The sequence below is a fragment of the Arachis ipaensis genome, chromosome B1 (assembly GCF_059453495.1).
Source record: "Arachis ipaensis isolate K30076 ecotype BB chromosome B1, ASM5945349v1, whole genome shotgun sequence".
Classification (NCBI taxonomy): Eukaryota; Viridiplantae; Streptophyta; class Magnoliopsida; order Fabales; family Fabaceae; genus Arachis; species Arachis ipaensis.
Window position 1 is genome coordinate 11,435,905 of NC_142436.1, and position 22,924 is coordinate 11,458,828.

The window sequence follows — 22,924 nt, forward strand, 5'->3', positions numbered from 1 at the left end:
TCGGAAGCTCTCGCGACTCTTCCCAGTTAAGTTTCCTTAGACCAAGGAGAATCTCCATAGGAAGTAGTCCCTCAGATTTCGCACGTAGGAGATCGAGACCCCCAGGCAGTGGCGGAACTTGAAACAAAATTTTGGGAGGGCCAAATAGAAAATAATTGTCAAAATATTTTTTTATATGGACCTCATTTAAGATAAACTCGTCTAATCTCATCTCTCTGGTTTGGGTGATCATACTGCCAAATTTAAAGCCCTTTTTCAAGATCTCGTTCCAAAAAGTTAAAGTTAAAGTCATCAGATATAACTTTTTGAACTTTTGAAGGTTATATCTCACTTTCTTCGTGATTCATTAAAGTAGAAGAACTATCTACATGTATTGATATTGTAAAAGTTATATGTTCTCCTTCTTAAATATTAGCCTTCCTCTTAAAAAATATATCAATTCTTTGATTGTTCATTATTATCTTATATAAAAATTTGAATATATATCCTGTAAAATATATAAAGAAGAAGTTAGAAGGACAAATATTAAAATTTATAATATTTATTGAAATTTTTTATCAATTTATACAAATACAATAATATTAATACTTATTGAATATTCTATTATTTTTATCATATAAAAAATTAAATTAAATAAATAGTAAAATATAAAATAATATTAAATTAAATAAATAAAAGATATCTAATTTTTTATATTTGAATCTAAAGATAGAGAGAGTGTTGTTTATTGAACTTATTAGATACTTTAAGTCATAGTAAATTATTTAAGTCAATTGAACTATTTTTTATCTTTTGAAAAAGTACTACTAAGTTTTTTATAAAAAGTTTGGGGGGCCATGGCCACCCCTTGTCTGAACTAAGCTCCACCACTGCCCCAGGGTAATCCGTTTTTGCCAAACAAAAGATAGAGTTCAAATTAATATTCAACCAGCTTGGAGACAGCTGTTTAAAGACCCAGCTAAGAGACTTTACTGAATGACTTGATCGATCATACTGTACTAAATAGACTCTTTCCATTCATTTGAAAACGTCTATGATCTCTTCCCAAACCAAACATGAATCTTTCAATTCATTTGGGGACTTCTGGAAGGCTACTAGCTTGGCACAGAATATATATATATATATATATATATATGAACTACACACATCAACAATTCATGGCAATAATAGATAGCAATTTCAAAAAATATAAAAAATAACAAATGTCCATTAGCAAGGGTTTACGAGTACAAGGTATTCAAGACAATCGAGAAATGACAACTGCAGGTTTGAGTACTACCAATGAGAAGTAGAATAGAGGCACATGTGATGGAACAGAGGCATATGCAACGGAACATAGTAGAATCACAAAATTGGACGACAAAAAGAGAACGAGGGGACGCATTACAAAAAATTTGTTAATTACCGAAATTTTAAGTGGGACGCTTTTATCATCAGATTTTATATAGCATTCTACCCCAAAATCTGATGATAAATTTTGGTGCAAATAACCAATTTAACGGCGTCAAAGTTACCGTCGAATTTGTCGACAGAAAAATCCGACAATAACGGTCAAACACTTATTGTTGAATTTTTCTACCAGTAAATCTGATGATATTTTTGGTGTACGAGCCTCTTCTCTTTCATTCTACGAACCCTTCTACTCTCTTCTCCTTTTCTCTCTTCTCTCCCCCTCTCAATAATAAAACTGTGGAGTAATAAAGGATTGCGCACAAAAACGGCTAGGTTATATGTATGGTTGAATGTTTCTTTTTTAATATAGAGAAAATTTCACTCCCCTCTCCTGAGAGATGCTAAAATGACACTCTCCTCCTCTCTATTTATAAAATGTACATTTCTCTCCCTTATAACTTTTAAAAAACTTCCTCTTTAATCCATTTTAAATTTTGTGTTAACCAATGTTAAATTTATCCATTTTTCAAGAAAAAATAAATTATTTTTTTATAAAAATACCTTTTAACAAAAAATTTATTTTTTGTCATTAAATTTTGCTTACCAAAATACTCTTTAATAAATTATTTTTTATTGATTAAATTGTATTTTACCAAAGTATTTTTTTAAAAATTAATAATTAAATTATTTTTGTTAAGATACTCTTCAATAATTTTTAATTATTAAATTATAATTTTACCAAAAATTTTTATAATAATTATTTTTATATTTTACTATTAATTTTAGCATGATTTTATGAATTGGGTGTTTGGTGAGTAATAATATAATGGCATGAATGAAATTGGGTATGAATATTGTGATATGGTTGTTAGTATGTTGATTGGGGTGAAAATTAGACCGGAGACCGTGATAGGGTGAGGTATCCCTAATTGATAAGTTATGATAAGTTAGATAATTGTCATGTTGTGATTGGTTATGGAACGATGTAGTTTGGTTGAGTAATTAAATTGTTATGATTGGTTTGTTGATAGAAACTTAGGAAATTGGATTGATTGTGCTGGAACTTGTTTGATTTTGTGTTGAATGGATAGAAACTAATAAATGGATGTTGAGATGCTTAGAAATGGATTTGGAGTGATTTGAAACTCAATTGGCTTGACATTTGGTAAAAATTGACAATTGGATAAATTTGATAAAAACAGAATTTTGATCAATTTTGGCGAGCTATAATTTGGTGCTTGGAGTTTGGATTTGTATAAAATTTATCTTAAATTGAAGCTAGTGAAAAGAGCTTTAAAACGGTCTAAAACGGAGAAAAACGGAATTTTATAGACAAAGTTATGAATGTTGAAAAATTAGGGTTTAAAACTGAAATGTAGTAGATTATGCAGAACTGGGATAGACCCAAGTTCTGTACGTACGCACAGGTTATGCGTACGCACGAGTTGAAAATCCGATTGGGGCAGCGGGAGGTTCTGCGCGTATGCACCATGTGTGCGTACGCATGACTTGAAAAACCCCACTTACCCGAGTCAGCTAGGTTCTGTGCGTACACACGAGGCGTGTGTACGCACAACTACCCTGTTTTGTCCAAATTGTTGTTTTTGAACTACTTAACCTTCCAACCTATTTATAACCCCATTTGAAGTTGAATAACTAATCATTAAGCATTAAATACATTGGGAAGGATTATAATGAATTGAGTTAAACTATTCCTGGACTTAACGCTTAGTTAACCGAATGAAATATTGCGGGGATGGTGGTTTTATCCCACTCGCGGTGAGGACGAAGGTTTCATCCCACTCATCTGTTAATGAAATTGACAAACTGATAAATTATTGTGGGTTAATAAATTCAAATTGATAAAATGGATAATGAATTTGGGGTTGAGGAGTTTAATCACTTATGAAATGACTAATGACTTTGATATTGATTAATTGTGGTCTAAATGGCTGGAGTGACAAGGTTTGGGTGTTATCCCACTTGTGTAATAACTTGATCATTGATTTGGCACCTTCTCCGGGTAAGGACGGAGGTCTCATCCCCCTTGTTCCATGGTTGCAGTGTGATGTGAAGACAACGATACATAATACCCACATTCTCTCGGATGAAAGATGAGACAGCACACTCCGTTGATGTGGGACGGCACTCTCCATTTGTTTGGCACGGTTATACCTCCAAGAGAATGTGGGACGGCACTTTCCATTGAGATAATGGTACCATGAATTGGTTATTTCTCCTGGGGATGTACATCGAGAGACCAATCCGGGGTGTCAACTGGATTTTGTGTCGGGTTTGGCAGTATAACCGACACGTGAGCTCATGGCCAGTAGGACAGGCATGCATCATCTGCATCTATGTGACATTGTTTGAGTGTGTACATTATATTTGGTTTGTCTACATGATTATCTCTATTTAACTACTATTTGTCCTACTTGCTGTAATTGGCTTTGTTTGTGCTTGAATCTCTCTGCTTGTGCTTGTTACTACCACTAAACAAATTACTGAACACTGAATTACTAAATTTGAACTATTGTGATATTGAGAGAACTGATGACTTGTATTGAGAAGAGTTGAGAATTTGAGATCACTAGTATAACTGAGAACTTAGTCTGTTAACCCTGTTTGGATTAGAAAGGACCAAGACTTGAACCTTGTATTGTTTGGAATTTAGGATTGCCTAGCAGGTTCATTTCTTTTTACATAGTCTCTATTTGGAATTATTACCCTACTGAGAACCTTCGGGTTCTCACCCTATTGTGAAATTGTTTATTTTACAGATTTAGGACGTGAAGCACCTCGTTGAGCGTGCATGATCTCTTGTGAAAAACGAAGATTATCTTTTGGGACTTTATTTTGTATCTTAGTATTTACTTCTCCACTTTTGTATATGTAACTGTATATCCTTCTTAGAGGTTAATTTATGGAGAAACAAATTGTATTTTGTATACTTCTAGGTTATATTATACTTTCTAGCTGACCTTTTCTTCGCAGGTCGAGACTAGTACTTGCTATGTATCTCCTTTTGAATTATATATATATATATATATATATATATATATATATATATATAGACGTCGTAATACTTCACCACCTCTAATTTACAACTATAACGTAAGATTTTGTGTAGTAGGGAGTTACAAGAATCTCCTTGCATGCATGGCGATGAAGGATGCTCGGGATGCAGAATTCCTGCAGCAAGAGCTTAGAGAGGAGCTGCAGAACATACAACGCATGCGGCAGCAGATGGATATCTACTATAAGCAAATGGGGCAGTGATGCTGGAGGCAACACATCCTCATCTGCATTTGCACTATCCCAAACACAAGCACCCACAGTAGCACCATCGCATCAAGACCAGGAGCGAGACCTTTAGGAGGAGGAGGACGACGACGACGACGATGACTATGAGGACCTGTAGGGTCTAGTGTGTTTGATTAGTGTATAATTTTTTTTTACGAGGAGATTACTTTATTACATTGTAGTTTTTTATTTTAATGGCGTATTTAATTTTCATTAATTTTTATTTACTCAAACAGGTTATAAATATGATGATAACTATTAAATAAAATTTATTTTTTAATTCAAAAAAATATTATCATTGAATTTTGCATCGGATAAATTTGTCGTTATTCGTTTTATTTTTTTAAGTTAAATTAAAAAAATTTCATCGAAATTAGCAACAAAAAATTCTGACGATAATCATGATGCGAAACACAATTATTGACGCTAATGTTACTATCGTATTTTTTTTACGGTAAAGTCTCCCTTAAATTGGTCATTCCTTAATGTTTATCGTCAAATTTTTTCAATGATAATTAACATCGAAAAGACAAAATCCAACAGTAAAACATTACTGACAACACTTATACCGTTAAATTATTTTTGCTGGTAATAATAATATTACCGTCGAATTTTTTGTCAATTCTGTTAGTAATTCTAATAATTTTTGGCATTTATTTTGTAGGAATGTGACAGAAGAAAGACAAAGAGGCATGCAAGTTGATGGCAGAAAAAAAGAGATTAAGTTGATGACAACAATGTCACAGCATCGAATAGGAGGGAGGTGAAGAGGGAGGTGAAGAGGGAGGCCAAGAGTGAGAGGGGAAGAGTGCACCGTGTGTGAAAAAAATAAGAAAAGTAATTAAGTTGTAAAGATATTTTAGACATTTTATAATTTAAGTTAAATTTTAATGAAATGGAATTTCAAATCATACCTATTTTAGTAAAAATTAGTTTTAGGAGAAGACAATGGAAATTAAATTGAATTTTGTCTTTTTTTTTAAACACTAAAATTCAATTTAATTCCTATAAAATTAAATTTCAAAAAGTTTTCAAACACTCTATCATTAATTAATATGAAATTTTTATCCATATATAAGCACTCTACGGACTACGTATAATGAGATATTCATTTCAAACATTGCTAATAATTTTATTAGTATAATCATATTACATATATACTAAAATCAATCACTAAAATTAGTTACTAATATAACATATATATTAGAATATAAAATATATATTAAAAATAAATTAAATAACATATATTTATACATAATACACTGATTATAATAATAATATGTTGAAAGAAGGGTTCCTAAATGCATATAAATACAAGAAAAACATGTATACAAATTTTCAATAATATATTAGTCACACATTCAAATTAACTACTTTCAACATTTACTAAAATAATATAATTATCTTAAAGAAATAATTTGATTAGATGATTATCATATATAAAAAATATTTTATCGTATGTATAATTCAATATTAACGAACTCATTAAATTATTTGCATTATCCTTGTATGATTTGCAAGTAGCAGTATTAAGGACAAGATCATATCATCATATGTACAACAACGATTGCGGCTGCCGGGAAAAAACACCCATAGTTTGTACAGAACATGTTATCCAAACTACGAAACATCGTGGGATTTTGTTCCCTTGGATTCTTATTAATGTTATTATAAAAGATATTTCAAATAAGTCCAAACGAAAAAATGTGTTATTGTTACGTGTGCCTCATCTGAAAGTTGGTGTAATATTCATATAGAATTATACATTAGGTAGCTGCATGATGTATCACATTTGGTAAATCAGAATTACAAAAATACTATCTGTAGACGAAAAAATAATCACCAAACTAAATATCATATTTATATATATAAATATATTTATTATTTAATTTTTTAAATATATTTTTATTTTAATATATATTTTATATTGATAATTAATTTTCTATATATATATATATATATAGTTGTTAAAATTATACATAATAATATAACTAATAGCTGAGCGCATTTATCCCAAAGTTGTTATGTGATGTAATGATTATGTTCAGTGTGCACATACGCTATTGATTTTTCTATATATATTCCAAGATTGCATTGCCAACTAGCTGTTAACATGAGGATATAAAGCAATATTTTGAAAATTGGATAATAGTGTCAATAAAAAAAAAAAGTGTTTAAAAAATAATTGATTGAATTATTTTTCGTGATTTAAAATAGAGGAGTGCTACACATACAAATTATTTGGTTTACAAGTCATACAAGTTGGGAGAAACTTAACAAAAAGCACGCTGACCCATATACCATTTGTCCATTTCCATGGCATGCTTCGCGTTCTTCCTTCTCCTCCTCCTCTTCCTTCTTCTTCTCCTTCTTCTTCTCCTGCTCTTCTTCTTCTTCCTCCTCCATGAAAACGAGTTTCTTGCCAAATTTGATCTCCTTCGTGCGTTCTCTCTTTACCTTTTCATTCGTTATTTTATCTGCGTTTATTACTGGTATTCTTGCTTCATTTTTTTTTCGATTTTCATGGTTTCTGAAATCAAGCTTTGAAATCGTTTTGAAGATAATGGAACTTCAGAAATACACCCAAACGATTGCAGAAATACACCCAACCGATTACAGAAATACACCCAAACAGTTACAGGAATTCACCAAAATGATTATAGAAATACACCAAAAGAATTACAGAAATACACCCAAAGGATTACAAAAATACATCCAAAGAATTTAAAAAATACATTCAAAATTCGTTGAAGTACACCTTATGCATAATTCAGAACTCTTCCTCTTTCTCCTCCTCATCTTCTGCTGCTTCTTCTTCTTCACTTTCTTATTTCATATTCTCATAATTCTTTTTGGGAGGAAAAAATAAACAAAAAAAAAAAATACATAATGTTGCAAAATCAAAAGAAGAACGGAGAGAAACACGACGATGAAGATGAAACACTTCAAAAACGAAGAAGAAGAAGAAGAAAAAGAGGAGGCATGGAGAAAAAAAAAGAAGAAATAAATGACTTGTATGACTTGTATGAGAAAACGCTTATATGTGAAAATTTTCTTTTTAAAATATTTGTTTGAAAAAAAATAAAATTATCTTTTATAATAAAACAGTGAAAACTATTGACATTATTAACAGATTATTCAACTGTTATAAAGAATGGAATGGTGATAATAATGTCGAAGATAACATAAGAATAAGAATAGCAGTATGTTTCTTATTTGTTTCTTATTTTATACTTTGCATGCTCTATATTGGTGTGTTAAATTCTTTTATTATATAAAAAAAAATCTTAGTTGTGGATCATTAATCATTTAGCTATTTGTTCGCTCACTAAATGTTTTTAAAGAGTAACAAATTGTGAGAAATAAAAAGTGCTTAAAGGTTTTCTTCAAAATCAATCTCCAATATATTGTAAGTTTGTAACAAACAAGAATTTAAAGTTTAACGACCAATCAATCGATCACAGAATCACAGCTCAAAATCTTAGAGACCAGATTTAAGTTAAATCCGTCGTCATTTGTTAAGATTCACAAAAATTAGAGTAAAGGACAAATTCGTTCCTGACTTTTTTTCTGCGAGTATTTTTGTCCTCAAGGATTGAAAAATACTTTAATGTCCCTGACCCCTCGAAAAAGCGGACATATTTACCCCTCCGTTAAAGTCGCTCTGTTTGCCCTAACGAAAAACGGTGACGTGGCTCCCGTGGGGATGATTTGGCCGTTACGGGCTGCCACGTGGGATGAGCTTTTGAAAAGAGGACGTATTAGTCCCCGGAATCAAAACATCGCCGTTTCTCCTCCACCCCCAATCTATGAAATCCTTGAGTCATAATCCTTCGAATGCAGTGTGAAGGTGAAGCGGGTGAAGGAAGAAAGGGAGCATTCCGACCCATGGCGGAGCTCGGCCACAAGTCCGACGGCCAGACCATCGAGTGGCTCCTCTGCCAGGCTGAGCCCTCAATCATTGCCGCCACCGGAACCGGAACCACTCCCTCCAGCTTCTCCTCCGTTTCCGTCTCCATACGCGGTGGAGCTGGCTCTCTCTCTTCTCCTTCCTCAACCTCTGCAGCGTCTTCGCTCGACCACAAGCCCTTGCTCGCTCCCACTCCCTTCATACTCGGCAAGCGCATACGCACCGACGACGACGCTTCCGCCAAGGACGACGGGGTCTCCGTGGGACCCGCCGTGGGGTCTTCAGTGGGCCCCGGAGCTCCAGCAAGGCTCTGGGCCCTCCCGGCCAGGCCCGATTTCGGTCAAATTTAGTATACAGTGAGCCTGTATTTTGTGTTCGGAAAAGATGTGAACCAGATTTTGAGTACGTAGATGGGTCGTAGACCAATGGGATGATTTTCCACATTTCTTTGTTACATATGATTTAATTTTAGCAAGCTGCGTTCCCAATTATCTTGGAGTTGTCTCGTATGTTAAACTCAATTATTCAACTCAACATTATCATCTGTTTTTCTACCATGGAGCTTTATCTTCAATTTTTGAATATTTGCTTATGCTTGCATGTTTATGTATTATACTATTATCATACTAAGCATTGTGCAGAAATTGCTCTAATAATCTGATATATTCATGTCTAGAAATTTTGCATATGGGTATTATCCTAATTATCCTATTCTATGTTGAATTTGCAGGAGAAATTTGCATCAATGATTGCTGATGCAGGGTTCCAGAAAGTAGAGTATGAGAATCTAATAGGGAGAGTGGTTACCGTCCATTCAGGGTCATAATTGGCAATTGCAATTCACAATTTTAATGAGAATGTGTATATAACTTTTTTTATTGATGTTAAATTCTTTACCAAAAAGATAGAAACAAAATTGACGATTGCTGTTAGTAAATATACTTAAGAACAATACATAAATAAATAATTCAAATAGATCCTCTTTATTTTATCTTTTTAATTCATGATTTTATTAACATGTTCTTCCTATTTTGTTTATAGAGCCTTTCAATATGCTTGATATCTTCCATTTCCTACCCCTCACCACCACACTAACCCAATAGCACAATCAAACAACAAAGAGGGGTTTTGATTTTTTATTGAAGAAACGAAGAGGGGTTAATGGGAATTGTTCACAGTTGACTTGACAGAGCTGAGAAACAGAGCTTAGAAATGGCGTCGTTTTGGTATAGTAGGACTAATCTGTCCTGTTTTGAAAAGCTACACGTTTTGGTGTGAGAGGACTAATATGTCCTGTTTTAAAAAGCTACATGTCACATGTGCTCTCGTAACGGCCAGGTCAACATCACGGGAGCCACATCAGCGTTTTTCGTTGAGTCCAACAGAATCACTTCAACGGAGAGATCAATTTGTTCGCGTTTTAAAAAAGATCAGGGACATAAATGTATTTTTCAATCTTTAGGGATAAAAATATCCAAAAAAAGAGGTTAGCAACGAATTTGTCCTTTACTCCAAAAATTAATATATCTTTTCTTCGCATGCCACTGGCTCCATCGACCACTAGCTGGCCTTTATTTTAAGCATGAAATTAAATATTACATTTTTGGAAAGATCTCATTTAATTAATTAATTTCATCACTCTTGTTGCCTGAAAATATCCTCAAGTTGGCTACATCGTCAAAGCTAAGCTTCCATGACCTAAGAAAATAAAATAAAATAAAAAATAAAAAACTCTTGGGAATAAAAAATTTTTAGTATTTTTTATCATTATTTAATCAGTACAAATACTAAATTATCTTTAATAAATAAATTTTACTAATTTATATATACAAAATTCAAAAAAATATAGATATAAATTGTATTAATTTATAAATTTTGGTAAATATAGATACAAATTATATATTTTTAGTGTGTAAAATTTTTATAAATATAAGTACAAATTATTATTAATTAAATACTGACTAGATTAAATTTAATAATATTTACTGGACATGTAACATTATTCTCCAAATAAATATCAAAACAGATTCAAGTAGTACTAATGGAAAGAACTACAACTCCATTAAATACTAATAAAATACATCATATGCAACGACCCTAGTCAAATAATGTTTCTATCTCATTTTGTATATCATCATTATAGTTGGAAATGAGTCAAGCTGGTTCAGTCAATTTAAGCTCGATTTGTTAATAATTCGATAAACTGGACTCATGAACTGATGAGCCAAGTTTGAGTTTAGAATTAAGCTCATAAATTAAATGAGTCGAATTTGAGTTTAGCTAAGCTCGGCTCATTGACTCGTGAGCTTGCTTGATTATATATATAAGATATTCGTATTAATAATTATATATATATATATATATATATATATATATATATATATATATTTAATTATTTAAAATTTTATAGTCATTTTTTATATATAATTTTGATGTAGGACATAAAAAAATTATAATTGATAGATAAATAATATATAAAATTTATTTTTTTAATATTTCTAATAGATATAAATTATAATTTATTAATATAGAATTATAAATTATGTTTCTATTATTTGAGCCAACTCGTGAACTTTTGTTGAGCGGAACTTGAGCTTACGATATAGGCTCGATTGTTAATGAGTCGAGTCGTGAACTAAGCTTAATTTTCGTGAGTTGAGTTTAAACTTGGTCTACCTCGATTCAACTCGACTCACTTCCAGCCCTAATCGTCGTTGAGGACATCTTTTTATAAAAAAAATATAAAAAGTAAATGTTAATTGAACAACTAACATGATTCAAATTAAAAGTGAATAAGAAGTTTGAATAAGTTTTATATAAATGAAGATTAAGTAAAAATTAAAAAAAGTCTAAATTTTTTGTACTCTTAATGATTCACACAAAAAAAAAAATCTCTAGTAGGGCATAAAGTAGATATGAGAAATGACCTTTTTTTGTATACCTTGACAGGGTGTGGTGTTGATATTAATATGGATATTTAGCTTTAGGTTTTTTTTTTCCGCTTGAACTATGCTCCACTCCACTCTGTTCAGTTGAGATTTTTCTTCTCAAGAAAAAAAAAATTAGAAGGATCCTTCTTGTTGAGTGAGTTTTAGAATTTGAAAGTCTTGATCTTGTAGATAAAGTTTTCTGAAAATTTACTCATTTCCATTGAACACCCTCTCACAAGCCACAATTAGAATTTAAATGTTAAAATAGTAGCGATTCCAAAATAAAAAAAGTGAATATTGAAATAAAAAATTGAAATTTAAGAAAGATTTTCTTTCTTTTTTTATTTTTCATTTCTTGGCATTTTCTTTTCTCAGCTCTCTTTCTTGCATGAAATACACACTAAAATTCTCTCCATTATTGGAACATAATATAATTTAATTATAACACTACCTAGTAAATACCCTGACCTTGATCATCAAAATCAAAATTTAAAATCTCTACTATAACATCTATACTACAAACCCCATAAAAGTAAAAAATAAAAAATTAAACATACAACTTGTAATTTAATGAAAGCATGCAATAATGTAATCCTAATAGGCCTTGTGATGAATCCAAGACTCTTCTCTTTGCATCTTCAATTGCTTGTAGAAGTTCCCAATAAAGGCTTCAGCTTTTGCAAACAGTTCTTGCCCATTATCAACTCCTCCAATCTCATCTTCCGCCTTCAAATCATCATCATCATAATCATATTCATAATCCTCATCTGCATCGTCACCTCCAATGAAGAAAATGCTCGGCATTGAACCGCAATTTCGCGCCTTTTCTTCCACTTTTGCGACGCAAACAAACTTCTCCTCAGATGCAAGCTTTTCAACAGTAATACTTTTGTTAATAAGAGGCTTCTGAGCTATAAAATTAACGTGTTTTCTTTCGTTTAACGGCCTTGAAATAACCGTAAGAAGGCCTGCCTCGGCACCAAGTGCTATGATGAGGAAATTGGATATGAAGTACATGTAGGTGGGTCTTAGAGAAGAAGGTAAAAGGGGTGTGATTACAAGGAGAAGAAGAAGGATAAAGAGCACTATAACTTGAGAATTCTTAAACTTTGTCATAATAATGAATGTGGAAGAGAAAGAGCAACTATGGAAGGAATAAGAGGATTTTGTGGTAGTTGAAAGTAGTAAGAATACCGGACATATATATAGAGAGACACCAATAATCAATTTCTCGAAAATATTAAAATGAATAATTACACAAATCAATCACTAAGGTTTTAATATTAGATATTCTAGTCTTTTAAATTTTAAAATATATAAAATAATTTTTAATATTTATTTTTATTACAAAATACAATTTTTTTTAATTTTATGATTTGTTTAATTCTTAAAAAATTATTTTGTACTTCACTCTTCGAATTAAATTAGAAAAAAATTGTATTATCTAAGAGAAACAAATGTTAGAAAATATTTTGTGTATTATAAAATTTAAGTAACTAAAATATTCGATTTTAAAAACTTTAGAGATTTATTTAAATAATTACTCTATTAAAATTTAACAAAATAATCTAAAACAAAATCCATCATATTACATATATTTAAAAAAATAATCCATAAATCAGTCACCTATATAGAATATATATTAAAATATAAAATAAATATTAAAAATTAATTAAACATTACATATATTTATATATATACATGTGTATATATTATAGTAGCTTTTTTGTGTACACATGATTTTTTTTAAAACATATTAAAATCTTCTTTGGCGTAATAATATTTTAGAGCATTTCCAATGCTAATTTTAGGTTCAATTTTATTTTGAGTCATACAAAATGACACATTAGTATTTATAGAACTATATATCATAAATAGTAATTTAAAATTAAAATAAAATTTATCACTTTAATATGTGGTTTCAATGTAATTAAAATTTTATATTATTTTAATTATTCCATCAAGATAATTATAAAAGTGATAAAATTTTATTCGTTTTTCATCAAGGAGGTGATGCTGGTTTTATTTTATTTATCAATTTTAATATAAATTTTAATTTTAAATTTGTTCGCTTTTTAAAAATATTAAAAATGATATTTCAAAAGCCGAGTTGCTCTTAGAATCATATCAAATTAATTTGTAAAATATCATTTTCGCTAAAAATGATTCCAAATTGTCTTTTGTTAATAAAAGAAACCGTTAAAGAGTTATTAATAAAAATAGAAAAAAAATTTTATCAAATTCAAATTAATGGTTTATCCACGGGGAAAGAGAGAGATCATCGACATAAGTATCAAGTATGTAAAGATAGATGCTTAGTATTCTATGATAAGTCAACAAAAGTACTAATAAAATTGTGAGTGCTGAAAGTTCTAAGAAAATTCTCACACAGTAATATCATTTTCAAGACATAAAATTTTGGCACGAATAAGGTGAATTAATTCACACTAGAGAAAATTTAAGAACCAGTACTTTTATTAAAATTTAGCTAATACTTAACAAATAAAAAAATTAAATAATTTCATACTATTAAATATAATCTCATACCATTAAAAATATTAATAATAACTAATTAATAATTACAAATTATAAAATTTGCTAACTCTCTAACACTTCTCTTCACAGATTAGCACTCCTCTTCACAGTATTCTAATGGTTTTGTAAGGTAGAGCATTGGTTACAATTGTGGATAACATAAACCAGGAACACGTGTGTCATAACTCAAGCTAATTCTCCAATTGTAATAAAAATAGTAGAGTTGTTGAACAACTCTTCAATTATAAAAACAAAACTATTTCCAACTTGATCAGCTTAACTACCATAAGATCAGTGTTACTTTTATTTTTCTCTTTTGAGTACTTGATTGATTGAATTCAGAGTTGAGTCCTTTTTGTGCACGACCACATCAGAAAGCGAGGAATATTATTGTGTTTTATAAATATTTAGAAAATAATAGAAATTAATTTAAATCAATTTAAAATTATCTTATTTTATATATATTACTTATTTTTAAAATAAATACATAATATTAGATATATTAAATATATAATTTTAAATATTATATATATAAAATTATAAATATTAAATTAAATTAAATAATTTTAAATTATTATCTCTTAACATTATGGAATATATTTTGAGGATTGGGATTTGACTCTACCAATATATAAAGCCTGATGAGTGATGACGTTATAGGCTTATAGCCACTTTGGTATATGTAGGAATGGATAGCATAGGGTAGGGTTTAGACTCTATCCTAATTCTATCCGCGAGTTAAAAACTTTTTTAAAATTCTACCCTATTCTATCTGCGGGTTGAGAATTTTTTAACCCTAATCCTATCGCACTCTAAAATTCTAAACCCTACTCTACCCGACCTTACCCGCAGAAACAAAAAAAAAATTCAAATAAATATAAAATTCAACCATTCCAAATTTCATACATATTAATAAAATAGAAAATAAAAAACTAAGTTCAAATTAAAATTAAAAACAATAAAATCTTAAAGAAATCCAACATAAAATTACAAATAATATTATTATCAACTAAGTGATTATTTCAAATTTTTATAAGAAGAAGATTGTGAATACAAGATTCACTTTCTTCACTATATACATAACTTTTACATATATATTATATAATATATTAAGGGTGCGGGTAGAGTAGGATAGGATATACACTAAACCCGTACCCTACCCTACCCACAACGGGTAGGGTAGACAACCCTACCCGAACAGGTTGGTCCGGATTGGATACCCGCAGGTAGAGTATATATTGCTAGCCCTAGGTATATAAGCTGATGCATCGAGAAATAATAAATGTGAATGCAATTAATCATTTTTCCTAAATTAATACAAGAGGACCAACTTGACTCATAATTATAAAACTCGAAGATCAAAGAACAAATTGAGTCCTATATCGAGCTTAAATGGTCCTTAGACCTTAGACATCCCCAGTAGTTGTGAAAGAGATACCAATAGGCGGCAAATGATTATTCATACAGCATATCTTCTTTTAGCTCTTAGATATATACTATAAACCAATTAAAATAGAATATGTGTTCTTTTATTTTGATCTAAACATTTGTTCCTTTTTTTAAAGAAATCATTTAGAAAACACTATCTTCATTTTGGATACCATCAAATGATCAAAGTTCCCGCGCGGGGGGGGGGACCTCAACCCTATTAATGTGAGAGTGGTCCCTTGTGCACCCTTACATCTAGTGACTGATGGTCAAGGAGTTGAATATGAATAGGAAATGATTTTTCTTAATTTTTTTTCTTTAAATAAAATTAAAAAATATATATATGAAAAAAAAATCATATTTTACCAAACAATAAAAAAAAATTAAGAAAATCCACTCCTGAGTGCCCTCCAGGCTCCAAACACCATGTTACTTTCAATGCACAACATTTTCTATCATGATTTTCTTTAATATTTTTAATGCTAAATTTTTAAGGAAATTATTTGTAAATATGAAATTTGTTTATTACGTGTTAGAATATGAAAATTTATAATTATTTACAGCAATATAGAAATAATCTCCAACAGATTTATGATTATTTTATAGTCATGAAAATTTGTTTAGACATATGTTGGAATGTGGAGATTTATGATAATTTACTTCGATATAGAATGCCTTATAAATTATAATTATAACACACAACAAAACTAAGTAACATCTAAATAAACTGGATGTAGTCTGTCACTATGTATCTCTTGATGTCACAGCATCAATAGCATTTTAACAGCTTTTTGAAAATTGAAAAAAAAAAAAAAAAAAAAAAAAACACTCTTTTAGCTCATCCTATAAAATCAATTTCTAGAGTATACATACAAATCAATTTTATTGATTATTACACACCTAAGGTTGTCTAAATCATGTTTTAAAAAGAAGCTTGAATTAAAACGGAATCAATGATGGTGAGATCTACATACCACCATTAAGAAGTGTCAATAAGACAACAGAATGCTATAACGTCACTTTTTTTCTCCCCCGTATCTCCCAAATCCAACAGACTAAGAACTAATTTATCACAAATTAGAGTTCCATTTAAAGATTTACCACTATCCAATGAGTTCCTGTATACACATGGCTGGATTTCGAACCGCCAACACTTGCACAAGCAGACGAATGAACTAACTACTAGACCATCATAAGTTGGTTTGCTATAAGGTCACATTAATAATTAATAATAAACATCATATACCCAAAACTCTAACTACATAACCAATTGCATCCATGACAAGCATACCGCAATAAAATAAAGCTAACTGACAGCAAAATGTCATCTATTCAACACAAATCCAGACCCAAAAAACAAGCATGAAAATTCACAACTCAGCATATTTTAGTTTCAATGCCACCTTGACAAATAGAAAGTAATAATGAATTTCACAAAACGTTTGGATGCATTCAATGAGATAGAAATACAAAGACAATAAACCCAAAATTATTTGGTTGTGGATAATCCCAAAAGTGGGGACAAAAAATATTTGTCTTTGTATTTTTATCTCAACTATAATTAAAAAAGAAAAAGAAAAAGAAAACTAATATAGTTCGGTGTAATTTGCTCTTGATATAACAATAATCATAGTTACAAGCATCATTCATGCCCATGTATTGTATAATAAATTAATAATACTAAACGACTTGAGAAATATGACTATCTAAAGAAACTAAAAGAATGCTATGTTAGGGACTTGGGTACCGTGAGATGCCCAAAGTCCCACATCGAGTAGTATGGATGCTTGATGTTGTATTTAAGGAGAGTGGTTCTTCCCTCTTAAACTTAACATGCTAGTTCCCATTTCCCATACCCCATATCCTGGAGATTAACATATTTGACTGGCTCAACTCAAAATTACCATACCATACAAAAGAAGTAACAAAATCCTGAGGATGATAGTGATAAATTACACAGTAGAAAAGAAAGGCTCCCCGTAAAAATAAGATAAGCAGTATAACTTTTTGCAGATTTCCACTGAGAAAACCGTTCTAGTGCTCAAAATCTCAGTTCCATATGTAAATTAAGTAATTACCTAAGATAAGTAGATGACACCCATAATAAAACATACGTTATCAAGGATGTCGTCACTTCAAATGCTCGTAGTCCCTTGATCAGAGGTATAGGAGGAATCACTGACACCATCAAGAAGGTCCCCAACAACCAGGAAGCAACAAATGCTCCAGCCCTATATGAAAAACAAGATTTAATTATAATGGATACCTTATAATAGTATCACATGTAGCAATGATATACATGGTGCATGCTTAGGGTAACCATTTTGTTCATTAACTCTGAAAGAAGCCATATCATATATATATAGAACTCGTCTTAAACATTTCTAATCAAGTCACCATAATGTACAAATATTTTTCAACTAGAGGATTCTAGTTTGAAACTTTTGTGTGCTATACAGGACCATGATAAAAAAAAAATTTGAATAAAACTATAAAAAAACCCTAGAATAATTAATCCTAGAATGTACTAAATCATGGATCTAAAGGGAATGCAATGAAATCAAGTATATTCTAAATAGATTTTGAAGATTTAAACATATTATCATTTTTACATACCCATAAAGGAAGGCCCGGATCTTGCTCTTCAACCGATCATACACAAAATAAATTGTAGCCACCAGTGATATTGCAACCTGAAGTGTTGGCCCATCCTCGGTTGGAAATAGAACAGTTAGAACTCCGAGAACCAAGAATGCCAACGATGTTTTGATAATGAACTTCTGGGATGGAGTTTGAAATCTGTTTCTTACAGCCTGAACATATTTGGATTGGTTCACCTCCCTCATTTTTTTCTTGATGTCAATTTTTGGGTTCCTCCTCTCATAGAACTTCTGCATGATTATCTTGTCATGCGCTGATTCAATGGCATCAACACTAGGTTTGTGCCCTGCATATTGTTGGATTAAAAAATTTCTTGCTGCTTGAATCTCGTCTTCTGAAGCTTCCTTGCTTATTCCAAGTCGTTTGTATGGATCCCTCACATTGATTCTTGGGAAAACAGCTGAATTTGCTGCAACATAATAAGGTTGAGGGCTAAACAATCATCTTATTAATTTCAAAGGATTCAAAGCATTATGATTCATATGCATAAGATGGAAGATAAAGTTATTAGTTATCATATTGCACAGATTTCCAGCAAAAAAGAAGATGGAAGAAGAAGAAAAGAAGAGGGAGCAAAAAGAAGAGGGGACAGGAAAATAGTAATTTGAGGTAAAAAAAGAAAAGACGTGAATTTAGAAACAATATTATACTTTATCTTAAGACCCCAAGCTTCTCAGACTCCCTAGCTTCCTAAGTATAATTCTTGTTTATGCAGGTTCAGCTTCTAAGACATGCTAAAGCTATGGGTGATGAGCTTAAACAATGACTGATAAAAAGGGTTTGCATCAACTTAACTAAATGACAAACAAAAACACTGAAGTATCCTGCCTTGTATACGTGAGAGAACAAACTTGTATGATATCATACAACCAATGTTGAAGTAAGCTTTATTTTCACTGAAACTGGTGCATTGGGAGAAAAAAAAAAGGGCACCAACTAACTCACATCTGAAAATATTGTGCCTTACAGTGAAATTTGTTATATCACAACATCTAAAATTATAGAATTATCAAGAATCAAAGTTACCAGCAGATTCATTTGCCATATCACCATATGAAGCATCCATAGCACTTTTGACCAAGTGAACTCGTCGTTTATTGAGGTTTAGTCTAGAACACAACATATTGGATCTGTGAAGTGGCAAGTCGTTGAAGTTGTATATTAGTTAACATTTAACAAGGCACAACCCAGTCATCAAGGATCAGTACAGTTTGGTGTTAAAAATTGCATAGAAGCTAATTATTACTTTTTACCACTGTTTTTATCCCAAACCAAACTAGCCCCAAGTGATAATAACAAGAACAGACTATATGTCGAGTACCTTTCCTCTTGGAGAAACTCCTTTTCTTGTTTACGTTTCCCAGCCCCAGAAAAGGCAGCAATTCGAATACGCTGAGATCCCAAGTGACAAGTAGGTAGTTGGAGACAACATCCTGAGGAAGAACTACTTAATCCCGATAGTCTCATTGGTGCAAGAACTCCTTTAACCTAAATATCAGACCAGAAATTGATGTTTGAAGCAAAGAGAACAAAAAAGATACACCAGATACATAAGATAAACAGGATTTATAAAGCAATGGATGCAAGCATATCATTTGTGTGAACAGTGACTAAGATTGCCAAGCTCTAAATGTTACAGATTCATAACCATTTTCGTTCAACTTTCTTTTTGCTGTGAATGAGTATGCAACTAGTAAATTATTTTTCTCCCAAACTTCTCAGAAGTAAAAGCCATTTAACTCCTGCTTGAGCCAAACTGTTTACAACTTCTAACCACTTCATATAGTTGTTCAGAACAACAAACACCTTCATTTATCAACTCGTTATTATTTGAATTGCTCATCGCCACCAGACGCATAAGATAACTATGGAACCACAAACAATTAACGTTATTATGGATGCCAATTAACCCCTACAATTGAGAAGGACAATTCCGTTCTACATTGCCCCAATATCAAAACACAATCAAACTAATTGCACCTAAAGTATCTAACTCTGACAAGTAGAAACCATCAGAAGCTGACTCATCTACTTACTATCCTAAAAAGTATCCCTTTTCCCGGCAAAATTTATTGAAATTGATTAATTTTCCCTCCAATCTTTCAGTCTTAAAGTGATTTGATCAATGCCAATTTTTTTATTTCTTTTTCCTTTACTTGAATACCACAATATATATAATATATAGTATGTCATAATAAAAATAATAATAATAAATGCATTCCTGGCTATATATGAGGCAAGGAAACTATCATTGACAATGGTCTTTTCATCACTCCTAAATAAATTATTTTACAAGGCATATCTTGTATCAGCTTGCCCCTACACCTTGAAAAATTATAATTTTGTATTTCTTGGATAAAGTAAAATCATAGTGTGAGAGAGCCAGTGTAGTTGTAGTAGCACTAATATCTGAAACACATATGTAACTTCCAGAGAGAAAGAGTATCAAGTAGGGGAGTGCAGAAGAAATTTCTATACTCTTGCTTTTATCAAATAGAAGGCACTTCATACGTTCTTTTTTCAATCTCATTTTTTTATATGGAAAAGTATAGGAAGACAATGAGTTTAGTGAATAATGCAGTTATGCATATGGTAACCTCCCTTTTCCACTTGTGATTTCCGTAGGAGTGTAGTGTGTTTTTACCTTATTGGACCAATTTTAAAGCCCATTGTCCACATTGTTTACGAAAGTCATTGTCTACCTAACAAAACCGTTTTTATATACATGCATCTTTATCATATTTTTCTCCATAATGATCATCATATATACTCTCATGTAACAAAAATCCAAAATAAATAAATAAATAAAAGTTTAATTTTGATACATTGACAATATAAAACGTTTTATGGAGTTATCTAATCATATCTATTCTTTTAGATGACCATTCACGCGTCAATATAAAAGGTAGTTACTTTTCCTGATGTGGTGTTACATAATTGGATGCATGTATAAAACTGTTTTTTATCTACGGTACACCAAAATTAAATTCTTAAATAATGCCCCAAAACAAACTAAAACATGAGATTAAAATTGAGCTAATTAAATATTTGGCATTAGATAAGCGGAGTATGTTGTCAACACTGCAAAATCAGTATATCAACTCATCACATGCCAATTTTTCTTTTTATCTCTGCAAATACATACCATAAAATAATAATGTACATAGATATATGTATTGAATTTCTCTAATTCCATTTGACTCATGGCAATTGGGAAAGCCACCCATTTTGAATATAACCATTGCCAATTCAAATTGAGAAACATGGAGCGAGTAAAGAGATGCACACAATTACATAACAGATAAGATACACAAGCTTTTCATGACAGTAAAAATCATTATAATAGAAGTAAAATTGAAACTTTAGCACAAAAATTTCACAATATGTGAAATAGAAGTAAAATTGAAACTTTAGCACAAAATCCCCATAGCATAAAAATAGGTAAGAAGAAAAAAAAAAGAACCGAACCAGAGGATAGCAGAGAAGCAGTGGTCAACAGGGGGTTAGAAAGGCGGAACAGAGACGACGGCAGAAGAGAGGCGACGGCGGAACAAGCGACGGCGGAGGAGGGATTGGGCGGAGGGGTTTTAAGTGGAGACACTTGGGTCCGGTTTTGGCAGTAAGTTATCGTTTCGGCCACCAAATAGCTGCAATACAGGTTAGGCTTCTAAGCAGCCAAGCAGGTATGGGCCAAGCCCATTCCGCAAGGGATTGGGCCAAGCCCATTCCGCAAGGGATTGGGCCAACTTTTAGTCCATACGTATTTAGGATTTTAGGAAATTAATTATTTTTTATTTATAATTTAATAAAAAGCCTTGTGCATATAGCAACCGATTGGTTAGCAGCAAATCATTAAATGGAGTTTAGTACCGCAGCAGATTAGTTCTTAATCTATTGGATTGGGAGATACCATAAGAAACCAAAATAAAAAAAATACTATTAAAATTTGAGGAAAAAAATCTATTATTATTTACTAACCCTTTTTTCAAATTTTTCTAATTATTTTTCCATCCACTAGAAAAAAGGTTGCCAGAAGAATTTACTTAATGTAAAATTATAAAATTTGGATCTAAATAATTATTCTTCTTTCTTTTACGTAGATTTAAAAGAAATGTTGAAATTTGATTTTTAAAGTATTTTTTTGTGTCTCTCTATATTTGGTATATTTTGTCAAATTGATATTATATTTAGAGAATTAAAATATTATTTTTTTAGAACAATTTATTCAAAAATGATATCTTTTGGAGTCAAAATAGTACTTTACTTTTTAAGTTGATAAATATTTTATTTTACAAAGTACTTTAGTGGTTTCTTTTTTTGTTTGTGAAATTTGAGTTAAGGCTTATTTTTAAAAAGTTTGAGAAAACAATCTTGTAACATTGTTTTGTAGTAGGATTCTCAACTATTGTTGACGATTAGATGGAGACAAGTCTCCGTAGAACATTATATATTATAATGCATTCTCAATGTGCTAGAGGCATTGCAACACCCTGATGACTCTGAAGGATGTATGAGAATTGATATGATTGAATCTCTGATTAAAGAGGCATTTAAAACCGAGAAACTTGAGGATATCCTGGAATCTTCTTCTAAGGATGCCTTGCTTGAGGCTGATGATTCACCACCTCAGGAGGAGAAATTCCACATGCCTAGCACAAAGGAAGGGGGCGCTGAAGCTTGAGTTAAAGCCCTTGCCTCCATCTTTGAAGTATGCCTTCTTGGGAGAGCAAGATACTTATCCGGTGATTAGTAGTTTTTCTCTCAA

At 31.1% G+C, this 22,924-nt stretch overlaps 2 protein-coding genes across 2 annotated transcripts; both read right to left on the bottom strand.

Moving 5' to 3' along the window:
• Positions 1–11,895: 11,895 nt before the first annotated feature.
• Positions 11,896–12,698, bottom strand: LOC107616543 (uncharacterized). Its single transcript, XM_016318499.3, has one exon. It carries the CDS (start codon positions 12,649–12,651, stop codon positions 12,130–12,132), a length of 522 nt encoding a protein of 173 aa, XP_016173985.1. The 5' UTR covers positions 12,652–12,698; the 3' UTR covers positions 11,896–12,129.
• Positions 12,699–17,377: 4,679 nt separating this feature from the next.
• Positions 17,378–21,802, bottom strand: LOC107624923 (DnaJ (DUF3353)). The gene is made up of 5 exons (XM_016327411.3): positions 21,628–21,802; positions 19,481–19,647; positions 19,186–19,289; positions 18,115–18,568; positions 17,378–17,729 (listed from the first exon to the last, which is right to left on the bottom strand). The coding sequence occupies exons 2-5, from the start codon at positions 19,624–19,626 to the stop codon at positions 17,573–17,575; spliced, it is 861 nt and encodes a 286-aa protein (XP_016182897.1). The 5' UTR covers positions 19,627–19,647; positions 21,628–21,802; the 3' UTR covers positions 17,378–17,572.
• Positions 21,803–22,924: the final 1,122 nt, after the last annotated feature.

Coding starts and splice junctions, on each gene's coding strand:
- LOC107616543 (XM_016318499.3), bottom strand. CDS start 12,651: ATGACAAAGTTTAAGAATTCTCAAGTTATAGTGCTCTTTATCCTTCTT.
- LOC107624923 (XM_016327411.3), bottom strand. CDS start 19,626: ATGAGACTATCGGGATTAAGTAGTTCTTCCTCAGGATGTTGTCTCCAA. Junction 19,290..19,480: donor GAGTTTCTCCAAGAGGAAAG/GTACTCGACATA, acceptor GCCACTTCACAG/ATCCAATATGTTGTGTTCTA. Junction 17,730..18,114: donor ATCCGGGCCTTCCTTTATGG/GTATGTAAAAAT, acceptor TTTTTCATATAG/GGCTGGAGCATTTGTTGCTT.